The sequence below is a fragment of the Oryctolagus cuniculus genome, chromosome 3 (assembly GCF_051225735.1).
Source record: "Oryctolagus cuniculus isolate XC-2025 breed Fujian yellow rabbit chromosome 3, ASM5122573v1, whole genome shotgun sequence".
Lineage (NCBI taxonomy): Eukaryota > Metazoa > Chordata > Mammalia > Lagomorpha > Leporidae > Oryctolagus > Oryctolagus cuniculus.
In genome coordinates, this window is record NC_142869.1 from 17,064,405 (window position 1) to 17,081,750 (window position 17,346).

Here is a 17,346-nt window from a genome sequence, read left to right on the forward strand (position 1 = left end):
GCGCGCGCGAGAGCAGATCCAGCGCGCATTGTCGTGTTCTCAAACGCTCCCTAGGAGAGCCGTTAAATGCTTTTAAAAGACCCTTCGGAGTAGCCGTTCAGCGTGCAAATTAATTCCATGCTCTCGGATCCAGGTGTCAATGGATTTGCTGGGAGGCGGAGCTGCCTGCGGTGAGTGTGCGACTGGAGTTCGCCTGGATTTCTGTCGGTTTGGGCGCGGGTGCGTGGCGTCCGCTGAGCTCAGGGATTCTGCGGGGAACACGGGGCGCATGGGACCACAACGACGGCCGGGGGCTGGGGGCAGGACAGCCTCTGGAACCCTGGGCGCGGCTCTGAGGTCGACTTCGTGGAACCCTCAGCCTGGGTTGGCGCCGGCTCCCTCAACCTCGCGGCCTTCCACGCTGGTCACAACCCAGGGTATGTTCAGCGATCTCCTCTCCCTTGGGCCGATGACTCTTAGATTGTCCCCTTCGTCCCATTTCCCAGCCCAGTTAACTGTGGGCTTGAGACCAGAAAGGCAGGGAGAAATCTAAGGACAAGGACACGGGCCGCAGCGCACCTGGCTGGTGCGCAGGGCGGGAAAAGGCAGTCCCGGTATCCACCCGATCAACATCTCTGCTTAGCTTATTTGTTTTTGTTTCGTCTTTGTACGGAATCTGATCCTCATCCTCCTGATTTCAGGGTGTGACGGGCGTTATGTTAGACCAAATGGTGATTTTACACCCCTGCCTGCCCCACGGGCGGCTGCCAGCGCCCACCTGCCACCTTCGCGCTCCGGTCTGCTGTTAAAAGCGGTACAGGTGCCCCAAATAAGTAGGTTAGGAGCAGCGCGGCGGCCGCAGCGGCACGCACGCCGCAGGCAGTCGCGTTCAAGGCCGCCGAGGTGTGTCCCGAGCTTTGGGCCCCGCAGCAGGGATTCGCAAATCCCAGCCCCCAGCGGCTCCCTAAAACGCTCCCTGAACCCAGAGTTTCCCATTCCCCATCCCCCCCGCCCACCCCCCCACCCCCCCTCCCCCGCTCCCGGAGGTGTGGAGGGGCCAGACGAGTCGGTGTGCCCCTGACACCACCAAGCGTGGGGTTTCTATTGCAAACACCCTGGGAGTCTTGGGGGTTCCGTTTGTAAATTCCTCCCAGCTCGTACCAAAGAGCCGCGCTTGCATGCTCCCGCCCAGGGTCCCAAAACCGGCTTCCGCAGTCGCTCTGTCCTTACCCTAGACCTTCCACGACATCTCCAGGAGGCAGGCGCACTCCACAGAGGTTCCTCGGGACGCCGGGAGGATTCCGCCTTGCAGACCTAGAGCGTAACCGCTACAGCTAGGGGACTACGCGAAGCTGGAGTTCTCTTTGCAAATATTCCCCGCCTACCATGGCTTGTCCCGCCCAAATTAGCATCAGGGATGATGCTAAAGTGTTTCAGGTTCTTCAACCGGAAAATAGAGACCAATGAATCTCCCTGGGAGAAAAACAAAAAACAAACATTTAAAAGTAGGATTATATAATTGAATGTGTTTCAAAGGGGAATTGAGGCAGAATTCAATTCCAAATTCTTTTCTGTCAGAACAAGGTAGGTCGGTGCCTAGCAGAAAAATTAAAGGTAACCAAGTGCTGTTGAAATTTACTTAGAGTTGGAACAAGGCAAACAGTGAGAGGTGGAGAATTTAGGTAGGTTTCAAATGTTATTCCTACTGGGTCTGATCTCAATGATGAAAATTAGGGCTTTCTGCTGAACCCACTGACAACATGACTTAGACCTGAATTTAAATCCTAGCACTGAGGCAGGCTTTGACCCTGTGATACTTGCTATTGACAACTGCATCTCCTATTTCCATATCCGAGTGCCAGGGTTCAATTCTGATCTCCCTCAACTCATGATTTCAGCTTCATGTTCATGTATACCTTGGGAGGCAGCAGGTGATGGCTTAGCAGTTGAATCCCTGCCACCCACTTAGGACACCTGGATTTAGTTCTTGGCTGGAGGTGGGAGACTTAGTGGGTGTTTGGGAGAATGAACCAGTGAATGGGAGCCCTCTCTCACTCTCAAAACTCAGTTGTTGGAATAAGTGAATCTTTATAATATACTGAGAACAGTGCCAACATGAACTAAGCATTCAATAAATATATGCTACTAGTAGTATAATTCACCACCATTGTTAAGCACTGTCACCACATCCTAATTTCCACAAGACTCCTGAGACAGTTTGTTCAGCTTGCTGGGTGGAGAACCCATACCACTGGACCTAGGAAAACCAGGCTCTCTGAGCTCTCAATGTGCCAATTCTAGGACATTGACTACCTTGATGAAGTCAGATAGAATGGTCTGATTCACAGGACAGAGACCAGGACAGCTGCCATGTGAGAGTGTTTGGCAGCTTGGTGCAAAGGGAGTGCTCCTTTCTTCGAGCCTTCTGCCCTAACACGTCCATAGCCTCTATTTTTTTAGAGGATTTTTTCAAGTGTTCACTTTGTTCACAACCACACTTACTCTCATGACTTTGTTGTCTACAATGTTTGTGCTGGCAAGGTCCAATCTCCACATTATTTTTAAAATAAATAAATTTTAAAACCTTGGTAGCAAACCAAACAGAATTATTCTTAAGGCAATATGAGGTACAAGGGTCTAGCACATAGTAGGACTGTAACTATAGTATTTTCCCATCTAATATCTTCTTCCTAATTTCAATACCCTAGCTCTTGCTTCCTCCAAATATACAAGTATCTCCTTGACATATTCTAGAAGAGTAAAAGGTTTAGATTTCTTCTCTCAGTGCAAATGTGTTCTTCAAATCAAAAGGACTCACCCAAGGCTGCCCAGTATCAACTCACCTTGATTTATGAGGCATCAGTTAGGGTTCAAATCATCAGAAATATCGTAGAGGGGTGTTCTAGTATTTGAAGTCTGTCCCTTTTCAGTTTGGAGAAATCCTTTCTCTGAGTTTTCTTTTTCTTTTTTCTTATTCTATCTCTAAACCCAAACATTCTGAGACTATTTCCCTGCCTTTTTAAGCTCAGAAAACTTCTTTAATTTCTGCCTATCAATGTGACTAGCTCCTTGGCTCCTCAGTGTCCCAGGGTCTGGTCCCTGTCCTCCTTGTCATCCTCCCCCAGAGAAACCACAATTCACTCTTCTGAAATTGAGGCTTCTTCCACAACTTGAAAAGTGGAGCATACACACACTGATCAACAAATGAGACCTTGTTCAAAGGTGGATCTCTGGTGTCTGTTATCACGGTGGGGGAGGGGGTTTCTGCTTTGGAGATAGACAGCATGAGTCTGGAGATGTCATGGTGATTTTCTTTCCATATAGACCCTCTCCCCTTCTTCTATAGCTACACTTTTCTGTTTCAATCCCCTCCTAAACTGCTCTGAGGTATGTTGGGGCTTTGTTTGATCAACAGTTTCTGAAACAAGAAACAATCACTCTCTAGCTGAGCAGTGTTTCTGCATAGTGATCTGTTGCCTCTACATCCATTCCATATCTTGGTCCCAAATGTTGAAGTTATTCAAACATATTCTCAAAGCCTTCATATCAATAACTTGTGAAGATATTCTCTCCTGAATGTCCTTGCTGGTTCCATTTCTATTTATCTCACAAAACCACCAGCCAATGAAAGATGTTTCTTCAGGATCTTGGGCACTTCTGGATGCTCTGGGAGGAAGAGTCCCCCTCACTCTGCCACCTCCCATGATAACAGGTGTCAGGAATAACCCAGAAGGAATAAACACAGTGCCTTCAACTTGCCCAACAGTTCCCCAGCCTTGGAGGGAGTCTCCTCCTTTGGGGACTAACAAGGCAGATCCAGGAGAGGATGGACATGGATTGAAGGCAAGCCTTCATTTTCTATCCAATAAAAATGCTATTTTCAGCCCTGGATTTTTAAGCTATAACCACAGGAAAGGAGGAAATTTGGTAGCCTCAAGCCTCTGACTGGCCAACAATGACATCTACTTTACTCCAGGAGGCTGAGGGAGGGACAGAGCTCAAGAAAGCATAAGTTTGTTGGAAGGAGTGTTCAGTACTCCTGTCTGCCCTCCACTAGCCAGAGCGGAAGATAGGGAGGAATCTTGGGAGGAATATCTGGCCCCAAAAGGACCCAGCAGCCACCTCTTTCCATGCAAAACATATCGGTGTGTTTTGGTACCCAGAGCCCACCCAATTTGCCAGCACCTCAGGCTGCTGGGTGCATAGTACAGGGGTTGCAGGTGTCGGAGAAACTTGGCTCCTTCACTCCCTTCTTTTGCTCTTGTCCTGCCTTTAGGGAATGCTGCTTTCCACTCCCTTCTTTGCAAGAAACTATCTCTGCAGAGCCTGTGCACACCTCCCTGGCTAAATAAGAACGCCCTCACCCATACCCCAGCCATACATACCAGTCCACCTCTGACTGCCACCCAGAGTTGAGTCCAAGTCCTACAACCCTTCTCCTGGTAACAATCATTGATGGATGGTTTTCTGCCACTATGGTTTATTTGGTTTACTGACTTAGCAATGTAGCCGCAGCACTTGGAATAGCACTTAATCGAAGCCCATATGTTTCAGTGGACAGAATGAAAAACCATGAGCCAGCACTGCAGTCGACTTAGGGGAGAAGCCTGGAGACAGGTCAGTCTGACCACCTAGCAGGGGAGGAGGAGTTAGATAAAGTAATCAGGTGACCTGAGAGCAGATGAGCCTGAGCCCTTGATGAAAACTTAGAGAGGTGGTGAAGGAATGAATGAATGCTTGACGAAGAACTCTGGGCACTGGGGTGTGCTGAGCTGTGGCAACAGGGAAGGGTAGGGAAGAGGGCGGTGCTTCCGACGCTGCCAGAGCCCTGAGGGTGTTGGTTTCAGGCTAGCCCACGCACCTGTCTGCTCTGTGCCCAATGCAGCACAGCAACGCAGGCTTCTCCATAGGCCGCCGGGTCTTCAAGGCTGCACGACAGGGCTCAGCAGTTCTGGAGAGAGCTCAGCTTTCGAGACTCGACTTTCCGCCTCTTGGGGACGCTCCATAGGCCCTCCAGTCAAGCGCACATAAGACGCAAGGGGCAGTCCTTTATGGCAGCGATGGCGGAGGACGCAACCTCCGACGCCAGACTTGACTCCGCTATTACAATTGCGTTTAAATTCAGGACAGTCAGCCAGAAGGCGGCTCAGTGTCCTTCGGGATCTGATTCTCGCTCACTTGCGCAGCTCCCACCTGCTCTGCTACGGTCTGAGACGGCACTGCCCTGTTGGGCTTGGGCCCTGAAATGAGTTTCCCCCATCTCCCCCCACTTTGTTTGCCTTTCTTAAATCCGGTAGAATATCCTTTAGGGGTTCGAGTGGAGGATTCTCAGATGGGTCAGGCTCTGGTCACAGAGAACCCACGATCTGCCAGGGTAATTTTGGGTGAGTGAGGTAGGGGTAGAGAGGAAGCTCAGGATGAGAGGCCAGACCTTGTCGGGTTGGAAAGGGTAGTGCCTGGGACATCCGCTCCGGGTCCCTGCCTCCCGCAGATGAGAGGACGGAGGGGGTGCCCGCTGCAAACTGCATTTACACTCCCCCTTACCTCCAGCAGCTTTCCCTCTCGCAACACCGAGGCTCTCCGCCCAAAACTGAACGTGTGCCCCGACCCCCAACACACGCACCTGCGCAGTGCGCTGGTGCGCTGTGCCGTTGGCGACTGGGAGGAGGCCGCCTGGACAGCTTCTAAGATCTGCCGCACCGCAGAACCCTTTGGGCAGTTTTCCGGGTAGTCCTCGGCCGACTGGACTAGGTTTTCAGCCTCCGCCGGCCGCCTCGCCCCAGGGATAAATTCAATCTCCCCAGATGGCTGCTCAGCCGGGATTTGAGCCTCCACTTTGGAGCGTTCCAAGGGGAAGCAAGGGGGCTGGAGCTGTGTGGGCCCGGAGAGGGACAAGCGGAGGGAATACACTGTGGGATGTGTTCGCACAGGGTGCGAGTTTCTCTCTTTCTCTCTCTCTCTCTCTCTGGGTGTGTGTGTAAACGTACGCGTGCCCAAATAGGGGATTGCGTGAGTGGGGGGACATTTGCAGGTGCGTTAGAGGCTCTCAGCGCTGGCGGGAGGACGCGCTGCAGAGGCCTCCACGAGCAGTCCCGCGAGCTGCGTCTCCTCTGACCGCCTCTACACCGAGAGCCAGAAAGAAAAAAGCCGGCACCTTGGCTCCTTTTGCAAACGCACTCTGGGAAAAGATTAGGCGCCCCCGTTCCCCCCCACCCCAGTCCCCGCCCTTGCACTTTCCGCTTTGGGCGTGATGGATGCGAACGGCGCCGCACTGAGGGCTGCGTAATTAATAAAGATTACGCCCGTTTTGTCGAAACGTCCTTCTTAATTAATGGAGGAGGGGGAGCGCGAATGGTGATTTATTTGCATTTGGAAAATTCCCTCGGCATCTCGGGCTCCGCGGTGGAGGCAGCCACTGGGACCCAAGACTAATTGGCAATCCACAGGCTGCTGCGTTCTCCTTTGGTTCACATGTACCTCTCCCGGCTCCTTCGCCCCGCAGTCTACCAGGCTCATCCCCTCCCCGGCTCTCCTGCATCCACCCCTCTCGGCGGGCCTACTCCTCACAACGGATACTTCTGGGTCTGGCGGGTGTCCACTCTCCAGCTCGCACGCTTCCACCCGCGCCCCCGGTTCTGCTAACCGTTGACGCTTATGGAGGAGCCCAGATCACCGATCCCGGGTTTGGCCAGAGCTTCCGTCCGTGCCCCGTGGGGAGATGAAAAGCATAGCAGGCTCTGAGTCCACAAGGCCAGGCACCTTCCGAGAAGGCTGAAAATCTACTCCCGGGCCCGTTCATGTCTGTATTTCTGAATATCCGGGAGTGGTACCTTTTTGACAAAACATCACTCTCTCTTCCCGCCTCACCATCCACCTGCTGCCCAGGTCGGGGCGGGGTGGGGGGGGGGGAGTGGAGCGCAGCCTCTCCGTTGAGCCTCCGCGGGGTACTGAAATAGACCCCAGTTTCAACCGTAGACTCCCCCACCAAGGAGAAGAGCGAGTGCCTTCGGCCCAGCAGGGGCTGGTGGTCGGGAGGTGGGGGCGGCCCGGTGGAGGGCCCGAGAACCGGGCCGCGGCTTCAAAGGTTTCGGTAACGACTCTTTGGCCTTTATTTATGTCCCTATTAATACAATATCCATCATGCAGATATCGATCTTTATCCTTTAAACTGATACGCTGGGAATCAATTAGCCATGCAGATTACGTTTCCTGCATATCCAAATGTTAATCTTTCAGACTCAAGGCCGGTGATATATATTTTTGCAGCCAGATAGTATTAGATTTCGTTTAGAAAAGAAGAAAGGCTCTCTGAAGCTCGTTCCTCTTGGGGCTACTTGTCTTAACTCCTGGCCCCGACTGGGTGCTGGGGTCCTGGGGGGCGGGGATGCCCCGTACGGGGTCTTCCGGGGCAAAGGGGCCAGAACCGAAGGTTGCGCCGTGCGCTGGCTGTCCAAGGGGCTTTCGGCGAGACTGCTCCGGGCCCGCGGTCGGTTAGGGCATTTCCGCCCGGTGCTCCCTCCAACCACATCGCTGTACCTCGCCGGCTCCTTCAGATAGGTTTCGGCGTCCTAGAATTTTTCGTGTTTTTAAGGTTTCTCCTCACGATTCTGCCATTTCCAAGCTTCCAAACCAAAGTCATCCCCTTGCCCCAAAACCTACAACTGGCTTATATGTTCATCTGGGGAAAAGAAACTATTTAACCGACTGATTTCCTGGTGGAGACAAAGAATAAAGTTTAAGGTCTTCCTAGGAGGGAACTCAATGCCAGTTATGTCTAGAGATTCAAAGGGCTGAGGCGTCCTGTTTTGGTAGAGATCTTGCCTCCAGTCTCCCCCCCCCCCCTTCTTTTTTTCTCTTTCTTCTCCACCCCACCCACTAACACACACACACACACACCGCTTTTAGAAGGGTGAAGGGTCAGGAGAGCATGTGTCCCAAGTCGGGCCCCTTGCCTGTTCCCCGGTTTGTGCGTGAGGCGCTCTCCGGGCCGCCTTGCTAGGGACCAAGGTCTCCAGGGGGCAGGTGGGCGCACCAAGGCTCCTAAAGTCTTCCTCCAGCCCCCCGCCCGCGCCCTCCAGGGTTGCGGCCAGATCGCGCCTGGCTTGGCTCCTGGAAATCCCGGCCTCTTCCACCTGTTGCCTTTACTCCGCTCGGTTGGCTGCGCAGCCTCTGGCTCCAGGCGCGTTTTTAAATAGGACCGCGGATGCTGGGCGCACTTGCCGTCCGCCGCCTCGGGCTTGCGCGACTCCACGGTGCCCCGGCTCCAAGCTCAGCGGGAAAAGCCTAAGTTTGAACCCTCGTCTCCCAGTTGTTCTCGATCCTTGCGGAACCCCCTCCCCAGTCCCTCCTGCTGAAATCTAGCTCCGGAAGAAACTTCCTGCGGGGCTGGGAAGGGATCCAGGCTGAGAAACGCAGGCAGCACGCACTATGCGGCTCCGGCGCTAGGGCCCCGTGGAGCCGCAGCAGAGGCCTGGGCTGATTCTACCCGAAGACCGGTTGGCGCAGCGACCCGCTCCTTCCCCGGGAGGCTGCCCAAACAGTCGCCATCCCGGTTTCGTGTGCTCAGATTCCCCGGGGAAGTGGTTATTTGCCTACCTTTTGCTCGCAGGATAAACAGACCCCTCTCCGCTTTCTTCATTCTGTTCCCCAGCTCTGCTGTCGCCCCACCTCAGACTCTCCGGCCTTTGCACAAATCAATTTTCCCACCTCCCCAAAGGCCAAGCTGCTCCATGACCAGTCAGTCCTCTGGCTAGGGCCCCTTACCTTTGCCCACCTGCACACACACACACACACACACACACACACATACTGAGCGACTGCCCAGGCACGTGCGTGCGTACGCACAGGCACCGCAGATGCAGGTTTCTCTTTCAAATATCAAATTCCTCCCGAGTTAGCCAGAACATTATTTTAACAATATAGAGGACTTATTCTATTTTTCAAAGAGGTCTTTCCTCTTGCAGAACCGGGCTCTGGCATCTTGCTTGCCTTGTTTGCTTACAAATGATTTTTAGACACAAACATCCACAGAAGGCAAGTTTCTATATTTCGTTCTCTCCCTCCCTCACTGCCTTTCAAATATTTTTTTCTTACATATTTCTTCTTCCTCTCCCTTCTCTCTCCCTTTGCTTTTTTCTTCCTCCTTCCTTTCTTCCCACAAACCATATGTTTTTTATTGGGAACCGGCTCGCACGTTCCCTGGCGGCTGCCTCCGTCACAGGGGCACGGCAGGGGCAAACCCATTGAGGCTGACCCGCACCGCATTTCAATGCAGCGTCCAGATCCTCATCCACTCCCAAATCCGAGCTCATCCCGACTGATTTTCCGTCCGGGAGAATAGCGGCGCCAATGCTTTTGACAAATAACTGCGGGGGGCCTGGTGACGGTCGCCGAGGCGTTGGCTGCGCTGGGCCACGGGTTTAACCCGCGCATTCACCAACCCGTTATCTTCGCTTCCGGCCAGGAGGCTTGGGATCCGGAACCTCCCCGCCAGCGAGGCACCCTGGTTGTGGGATGGTGGGGTTCTCAGCGCTGCCCAACCTGCAACTACATCTGTGTCAAGTCCATACCCGACCACGCCAACCTGTCAGAGCTCGGCCTTCCTGCGGGGGTGGTGGGGGAAAGGCCTGGGTGGCAGACACCACCACCTCTCCCCACCACACACAGACAGACAGACACACAGACACACACACACACACAAGGTCAGAGACATTATTTTGCATGGATCATGGTTTGTTTTTAAGACTAGTGTCTGGCTGGAAGTGAGGTCATTTCTCAGGGGCACCATCAGCTCAGGGGCCATGAAAGGCGCTGGCCAGAGTTGTGGAACTCTGGCAGAAGCCCACCTAACTGGGTTTACAGATGCTTACGTGGAAACCAGCTGGAGGACGTGCCTTCCATTGAGGCGTGCTCCACCCAGGCCTGCATAGCCAGATAGATCGTGATCTAGTTTACCTGAGATGTCACAGCAACTGGGAGCAGAGGAGGAGAGGGGGCAGCACCAAGTTTCCTTCCTTCCTTCCTTCCTTCCTTCCTTCCTTCCTTCCTTCCTTCCTTCCTTCCTTCCTTCCTTCTCTCTCTCTTTTCTCTTTTTTCTTTCTTTCCTTCTTTCCTTCTTATCTTAATTTCCTTATTTCTTAATTTCTTTATTTATTTATTCCTTCCTTCCTCCCTCCCTTCCTTCCTTTGTCAAAAGTGTCTGTTGCTCTCAAAGCTCCGGTTTCATTTTGCATGTCCACCGATAAAGCAGGTGGATGCCCTGCTGGTTCACAAAAACTGTCTTAGGGACTTTCAGGGATGCTGTCTGGGTAATTTGTCAGCCCGTGGAAATCACGCTTCCTCCCAAACGTGGGTCTAGGGCTGCATGCCTCTGGCCCTTGCCTTGCAAGCATGGTCGCTGCCAATTAGTGTCTGCATTGCAGCCAGATTCGGCGCAGGACCTCAAGGGTTACTCAGGCTCCTGACAGGAAAAGTGGACAGGGTGGAGACCTCCAGCTGCAGAGAATTGGAGGCAGAGTGGTTTCTGCTTCCTCAGAGACTTTGGCGAGAATTAAGGGTGGGTGAGCACGCCTCAGAGGCAAAGGGACAGCTGAGAGTATGGAACCAGGCTGTGTCGTCCTTCAAAACCAGTCTGTGAAGTCAGGAATTAGCTGATCCTCTGGCAATCTGTTGCATGTAGTTCTTCAGAGTCCCAGGCTCTGGGGTCTGGTTTGATCTGGCAGTGGGTTGGTGCTATTGATGGGTAGCCTCGACCAACAGTGTACGTAGGACTTAGGAGATACCAGCCACAGGGATCTTGAACTCCCAGGGCATTTAGAAATGCAAATGGACCAGCAGTGCAGATCCCAAGGGTGCCCACCAGTCTCTCCTTGGAGTCTGGGAGTCCATATAGACCTCAGAGAACTGGGCAGTGGAGAGGCCCTGGAAAGACACAAAAATAGGTCACCTTCTGACCTTGGAGCTTCAGGCTCCCAAGCTGCCAAGGTGCTGGTGGCCAACATTTGTACCATTTCATAGCAAGTGGCACGAGTTTGTGAGTGCTACTGCACCAGCACTCATAGGCACTGGAGACACAACTCAAGCAGTAGAATCTCCGTTCCAGGGTCCAGCCGGCTCTCCTGCCTGTGGTCTGCAGTAAGCACATCTCTTCCCAGATCTGCCGGCTTCCAAGGCAAAGAGGAGCTGGCGGGAAAGCTCCGGGATACCCATCCTTGGTTCAAGAACAAATAAGACTCAGCCCCAGACGTTCTTCAGCCACTCACACACACACACACACACACACACACACACACTGAGCGACTGCCCAGGCACGTGCAGGTCTGGGGTTCTTTTCAGCTGAGAGGTAAGCCTACATTTGCCTCTTAACAAGTTCTGGAAATACCTCCCTTCCCCAACAGTACTGGGAACCCCAGCCAGTGCTCTGTGGGCTCCATTCAACCCTTGGGAGGCAGAAAACTTGGGAAAAGCCTAGCATCCAAAATGCTGTATTTGGTGATCCCCAGTCCTCAGGAAGGAAATGAGAACTTTTTTCCCCCTTGACAGTTGAATAATTTCATGTAAAACCAGGTTAAACAGAGCTTCATTTTAAGCAACTTCTTGACTTTGTACAATGAATGCGAATTGCCTCCCCCTTCTCTGCACTCCCTCCCCAGCAATGGGTGGGAGGGAAGGTTTCAGGCATTTTCTGAAGTCTCCAGGGGCCTGTCTCAGCTGCTCCGAGAGCCAACCAAGCCTTTTGACGTCAGGGGAGCGGACCAACGCTGGTCTGTTTGCTCCACTTGGAGAGGGTTTTTAAATGACTAACGTGTGACCTGTTGAGCAGTTCCACTCTCCCCACCCCCCTCCTCCGCGCGCGCGCGCGCGCACACACACACACACCATCTTCTGAGTTTGCCTTAATTAGGAGTTGGAGAAGTAGGGTTGGGGGCCCGAGTTCATGTCAAAACTGTCAAGGGAGGAGGGGGAAGGAGGGACAGAGAGAGGGGTGGAGAACTCCGCAAAAGGGGGAACTTGAAGCCCAGAAGTCATTGTTTCCTTTATTTCAAAGGGAAAAACCTGCCCGATTCTCATCCTTTTGATTGATTAAGGCCCTGAATACCTCCCGGCCCCAGAGTGACAGTCCCTGAATAGACTCAAGCGAATAAAGCGCAGTGCAGAGCGCGGGGCTGGCACTCGGGGGTGTCAAGGAGGCCAGTTCGCTGGCACTTACCAAGTTATAAATAAAAGGCTATGCACAATGCTACCTTCTCTGAGGACAGACAGTCTTTACAACACTCCTGGCGTCACATCCTGCTGGGGACACTTCAGCTCCTAGCCAAGACCCCCGCTCCTTTTATTTTTCCAGCAGTTTCGTCTGAATGCCATAATAAATTCCTGAGAACAAACGCTGCAGCCGGGCAAAACTTTAACATATAGGCGCATCTCTGCATCGGAGATGTGCGTTGCGAACCCCGGGCTTCCCAGAGCAGTTTTCAAATCAGGGAGAGGAGAACGATTTTCTCCCCGCCCCCCCCCCCCCAATCCATCCCTAACCTTCAACTAACACATCCTGGGGCCTAGCCCCTGGTTCTCTGCGCCAACCCGCCCTCAAAGTAAGAAGACAAAAGCAGGTTAGTAATAGTCCCGGGACTCCTCCTGAGAGGAACCCCACTGGGAGAACCCGTGACCGGCCTAGGCTGCCGGACGCTGAGCCCGGGAAGGAAAGCCGGTGCCATCTCATTGGAACTGTGTTTCCTCCAGCGGCTGCAAGCCACGAAAATGAAAAACGAGGGAGCGAGAGAGAAGCAGACACAGAGACAGAATGAGGAGTAGAGTAAGAGAAAGACACACGCAGAGACACGGAAAGAGACCGATAAATAGCAAGTCAAGGAGAGAGAGGGACATTCGCAGAAGGAGGCGGACAGAGATCCCCTCTCCACCCGCCCAGACTGCCGTCACCCTCGGGCTGCCTCTCCCGGTTTGCACGGGTCCACCCTTCTCTCCCGGGGAAGGGGCGCAGCGCAGGTTCCTCTCCGGGCCGGTGCAGGCCTCGGCACCGCCAGGGATGGGAAGAGAAAGTGGCCGCTGTCGCCCAATCAGCGCGTGTCTCCGCCACCCGGGACGGTCTCCCCGTCGGCCAATCGCAGCTCAGGGCTCCTGACCAAGCTTTGGGTGAAAGAACTAATAAATGCTCCCGAGCCCGAATCCCCGCACTCGGTGTCACGACGGGAGGAGACTCAGGCCGCGCTCCTGCCTCACCCCCACCCCACCCCTCTCCGACTCCTCGTGGAGCTCTGAGCCCCCTTTCCAGCGCCCCCAGCCGCGGGGCCGTTCGCCCTGACTCTCAGCAAACTTTTCCGCCCTGGGCTCGGGATCCTGGACTCTGGGGCCTCGCCGCCCGCCCCTTTCCCGGGTTCCATCCCGAGCCTCTGGACCAAGAGCGAGCAGCCGCCCACCTCCCCGCGTCCCTCCCTCTCTCTCTCTCTCTCCAGCCTTTTTTGGGGAGGGGCTTTTCACGCTGCGGAGAGTTCCCGAGGGTCACCCGCGCTCCGCTCGCCTTGCTGTTTCGTCTTCACCTGGATATAATTTCCGAGCGAAGCTGCCCCCAGGATGACCACACTGGCCGGCGCTGTGCCCAGGATGATGCGGCCCGGGCCGGGGCAGAACTACCCGCGCAGCGGGTTCCCGCTGGAAGGTAAGGGAGGGCCCGTGCGCCGGCCGGATCCCGGCCTGGGATCAACCGCTCCATCCCTTCTAGGTCTCCACCGGCCCCCGCGGCGCGCCCAGGGCGCCAGGGCCCCGGACACTCCCCACCCCAAGAAGTGGTAGCACTGCGGGCGCTTTTCTCTCTGCGAACCCCGCGCGGGGCTGCCCTCGGCCAAGCCCTGCGGAGCTTGGCGGCCAGGCCTGCACCAGGCCGGGTCCACTTTGCAGCGTTGTTTTGGAAATGTCGTGGTGGGGAAGGAGTGAAACGGCTTCTGGGCCCTAGAAGCGACTTCTATGCCTTCTGTCCAGCCAGAGTCGCCTCAAAATTGTCCCGGCTGCACCCGCTTTCGTGAAACTCTGGTTAGTGCGGGAAGAATTTCTTCGCCGTGCAAAGTTGGGATTGGCTAATGCTCTGCCGGCCGTTGACACTGGCATTTTTAGTATTCACGAATCAGTCAGAGTTCGGTTTATCCCAAGTGGCATCGTGAAGTTTCTGTCCCTTGACTGGGAACCAACTTTCAGTCGGCCGCGGATTTCTGGGACTCGCGGGCGGAGGGGCAGAAAGCTTTGCAAGTCGGAGCTCTTCCGAGCCGCTCCCGAGGTTTGCGCGCCGGAGCGGGGATTCTGGCTGTACCCTTGGCCCTCGGTCCAGAGTAGCAGGTCACACCCAGAGCGCGCCTGGAGGCCTGCCCGGCGCAGTCTCTGTGGTAAGGCGTAACAGGTGATTGCGCTCTCTGGAGTCCCTCTGGGACTCTGGGCTGCAGCAGCCGAAATCCCCAAGGGCTGTCAGCGGGCCCCAGTGCCTCAGGGAGCGGAGGCCACCAAAGCTAGGGCCTGCAGGAGCCTCTCTCGGCCACGGAGGTTTCTGGATCGACACCTAGCAGCCTCGGGGTCTTGCTCTAAAATGCCAAGACCCTTTGGACCCAAAGGAAAGACAGGTTCTCCGGGGAGTTATCTTGTCCCGATTGCTGTCTTCACACAAGATTCTGCCTAATTATTTGAACACGTGTGATTTTAGGAAGGTCTGAGGCTGGGAGTCTGCGCCAGGCTGTAACGTGCGGATTGGCCGGGAGAGTGAGAAACGAAGTGAGTTTGTCTTTCTGGCTGCCTCCTCTTCTCCCAGAATGATTTTCTTGCCTCTCTTTTCTCCCAGTGTCCACCCCGCTGGGCCAGGGACGAGTCAACCAGCTCGGTGGTGTATTTATCAACGGCAGGCCGCTGCCCAACCACATCCGCCACAAAATCGTGGAGATGGCCCACCACGGCATCCGGCCCTGCGTCATCTCGCGCCAGCTGCGCGTGTCCCACGGCTGCGTCTCGAAGATCCTGTGCAGGTACCAGGAGACCGGCTCCATCCGTCCGGGCGCCATCGGTGGCAGCAAGCCCAAGGTGAGGGCGTGGGCCCGGCCCTGCCGCCTCCCGGTCCCCTGCGTTGGGGAAAAGCGGACTGGGAGCAAGGGTTGCTCTGTGGGCTTTCTTTTTCCAAGTCTGTAGAGCGGCGGCTGTGTGCGCCCGTGCGTACGCGTGAGGAATTGGGGTGGGGGTGCGGGGGATTCGGTTGCTCCCAGAGCCCGAAAATCCTTGACACACGCTAATGCCTTTCTGCAAAGGGGAGAACGCATTTTTAAAACTACCCGGGAACCTTGGAATCCTCATCAAATTATGCTAACAGACGAACCCCTAAAGCCTGCAATCTGCATGCGTCCACCTGTTGCGTATTTCTTCTCAGAGTGTATTCCCAGCCCTGGCCCATCGCACACTCCTGTTCCGAAGGATTCCGAGGAGCCCGCTTTTGGTTTTCTGATAGTTTCTCTCCCAACTTCCGCCCTCGGCTCCGGGAGTGCAAATCGTTTTCCTGGAGTTTTCTTGGTGATGAACCTATGACTTCGTTTTTAAAAAGCAGTTTTTTGCTACCCTTAAATTATTCTGGCTCCCTTTTAAAAAGCCAAGTCAACCCTGGCTCACCGTTGAATGGGAGGAGACAGCATAGGGTCTGTCTTTTCTTCTGAATTTAGGGAAAGGTCTACGTGACTCTCTAATTGCCACAGGGCAAAATCTAAAGGGTTCTGGTAAACCTGCTGTTTCCAAACGCCCTCCCCTTTTCTCCTCCCTGCCGAGACACCCTCGCAACCTCCCTAAAGGTCTTTGGAAATTCTTTGGGGGAGGGAGAAATCTCTGAAATTATCCACACGTGTTATCCTCTCTTTTTTTTCCCCCAAAAGATACTTAGCTCTGACATTTTATTCTGCTGTTCACTTGAGCTAAGAATCTTGTGCCTCTTTAGAGAGACACAAGTTGCAGACCTAACTTGATTTTTCAGTTTCCCTTTCAAGCACTCCTTTTTTAGTTTCGTTTTCCTACGGATTCTCTGTAAGGCGTTGTCTTAATTTCCAAGGATGGGACAGTACAATCTCCATACCCAAGATGTTATGATCATTCTTAATTTATCCTAATTCTCCAACTTCTGTGGGGAGGTGAAGGGGAGGTGGTTGGAGTGTTTTCCTGTCTGGCCCTTTCTAAAGTCAAACACCTCAGAGAGTTGGGGTCCTTTTGTTAACGAAGGGGAACCTTCCCAGAGGATGCAGGATGAGCATTCCAACAGGCGGGGAGGCGACCGAGCGCGGCTGGCCCAGACTACCGGGTACCAACGCCCGCCTGTTCTCTTAAAGCAGGTGACAACGCCTGACGTGGAGAAGAAAATCGAGGAATACAAAAGAGAGAACCCGGGCATGTTCAGCTGGGAAATCCGAGACAAACTGCTCAAAGACGCGGTCTGTGATCGGAACACCGTGCCCTCAGGTACCAGGCCCGTTAGCTTCTGCCCCAGGCGTGACCGTCAGTCCACTTTAATCGCGGCGGGTCCGCGGAGCCATTATCACCCCAACTATCTACCCAAGCCGTGAAGAGGTGGCCCCTGCCAAGGCCCTGACATAGTTACAAACCAGGCATCCTTGGCGTTTTTTTGCAGCGAGGGGTGAGCTGCTTGTCCCAGAGGGCGAAGGCTGCGATCTCCCCAAAGAGCGTTTCTGTTGAGGAGGCAACAGCGTTGATTAATATTGATGTTTCCTTATAAAGAGAAGCAACCGCTTTGGTAGCCCCAACTGAAGGAGACGGGGCAGAGCCGTTTGCGCCCCGGGAGGGAAGCTTCGGTAAACAGCCTCGATTTTCCCAGAGAGTCCCCGGGATCATGCGGCGCCCCCCAGCAGCCTGGAGGAGGCGGAAGGAAAAGGCGGCGAGCGCAGGGCCAGCGCGCGGGCGCGCGGGCGAGTTTGTTTTTAATTAAAAGGAAACTCCCTTTTTCCCTCTTCGAGAACGATATATTTCAGAACTTGGATTTGTTTACCAGACTGGGATCTGGAAAAAATAAATGGGGGAGAGTGCATTTTTCCTTTTGATTTTTTTTTTTTTTTTTTTTTACAATAGGAAACGATCCTGCTGTTGAAACTGAAACCCTTTTAGAGCCTCCAAAGAAGTTGGGTTGTAGGGAACAGGTCCGCTGGGGTCTCCTTCCCTTGTTGCGACCCGCGGGGCCGGGGCCTCAGGTGCAGAGGCAGAGGGCACACACCGGCGCAGTGGGGGCTGGCACATTCGCTGCGATTGGAGACCTACAGTCCGCCGGATCTGTGGAGTCAGGAGGGAAAACTCTTCTGCCAGGAGGAGAGAGGTGTTTTCTGGCCCTTGGGG

The 17,346-nt window shown here is 54.2% G+C and overlaps 1 protein-coding gene across 4 annotated transcripts in view; it reads left to right on the top strand.

The window, feature by feature from the left end:
• The window catches only part of PAX3 (paired box 3), a 118,479-nt gene continuing 101,133 nt past the window's right edge, over positions 1 to 17,346 (top strand). For 2 of the 4 annotated variants that reach the window (XM_017343154.4, XM_002712497.6), the window contains exons 1-3: positions 13,100 to 13,651; positions 14,816 to 15,051; positions 16,332 to 16,461. In XM_017343154.4, the coding sequence (XP_017198643.1) occupies positions 13,567 to 13,651; positions 14,816 to 15,051; positions 16,332 to 16,461 (451 nt within the window). In that variant the 5' untranslated portion in view covers positions 13,100 to 13,566. Of the gene's footprint in view, positions 171 to 13,099; positions 13,652 to 14,815; positions 15,052 to 16,331; positions 16,462 to 17,346 lie in introns of those variants that run through there. The other 2 variants (XM_089328978.1, XM_017343155.4) reach the window with 2 other exon arrangements.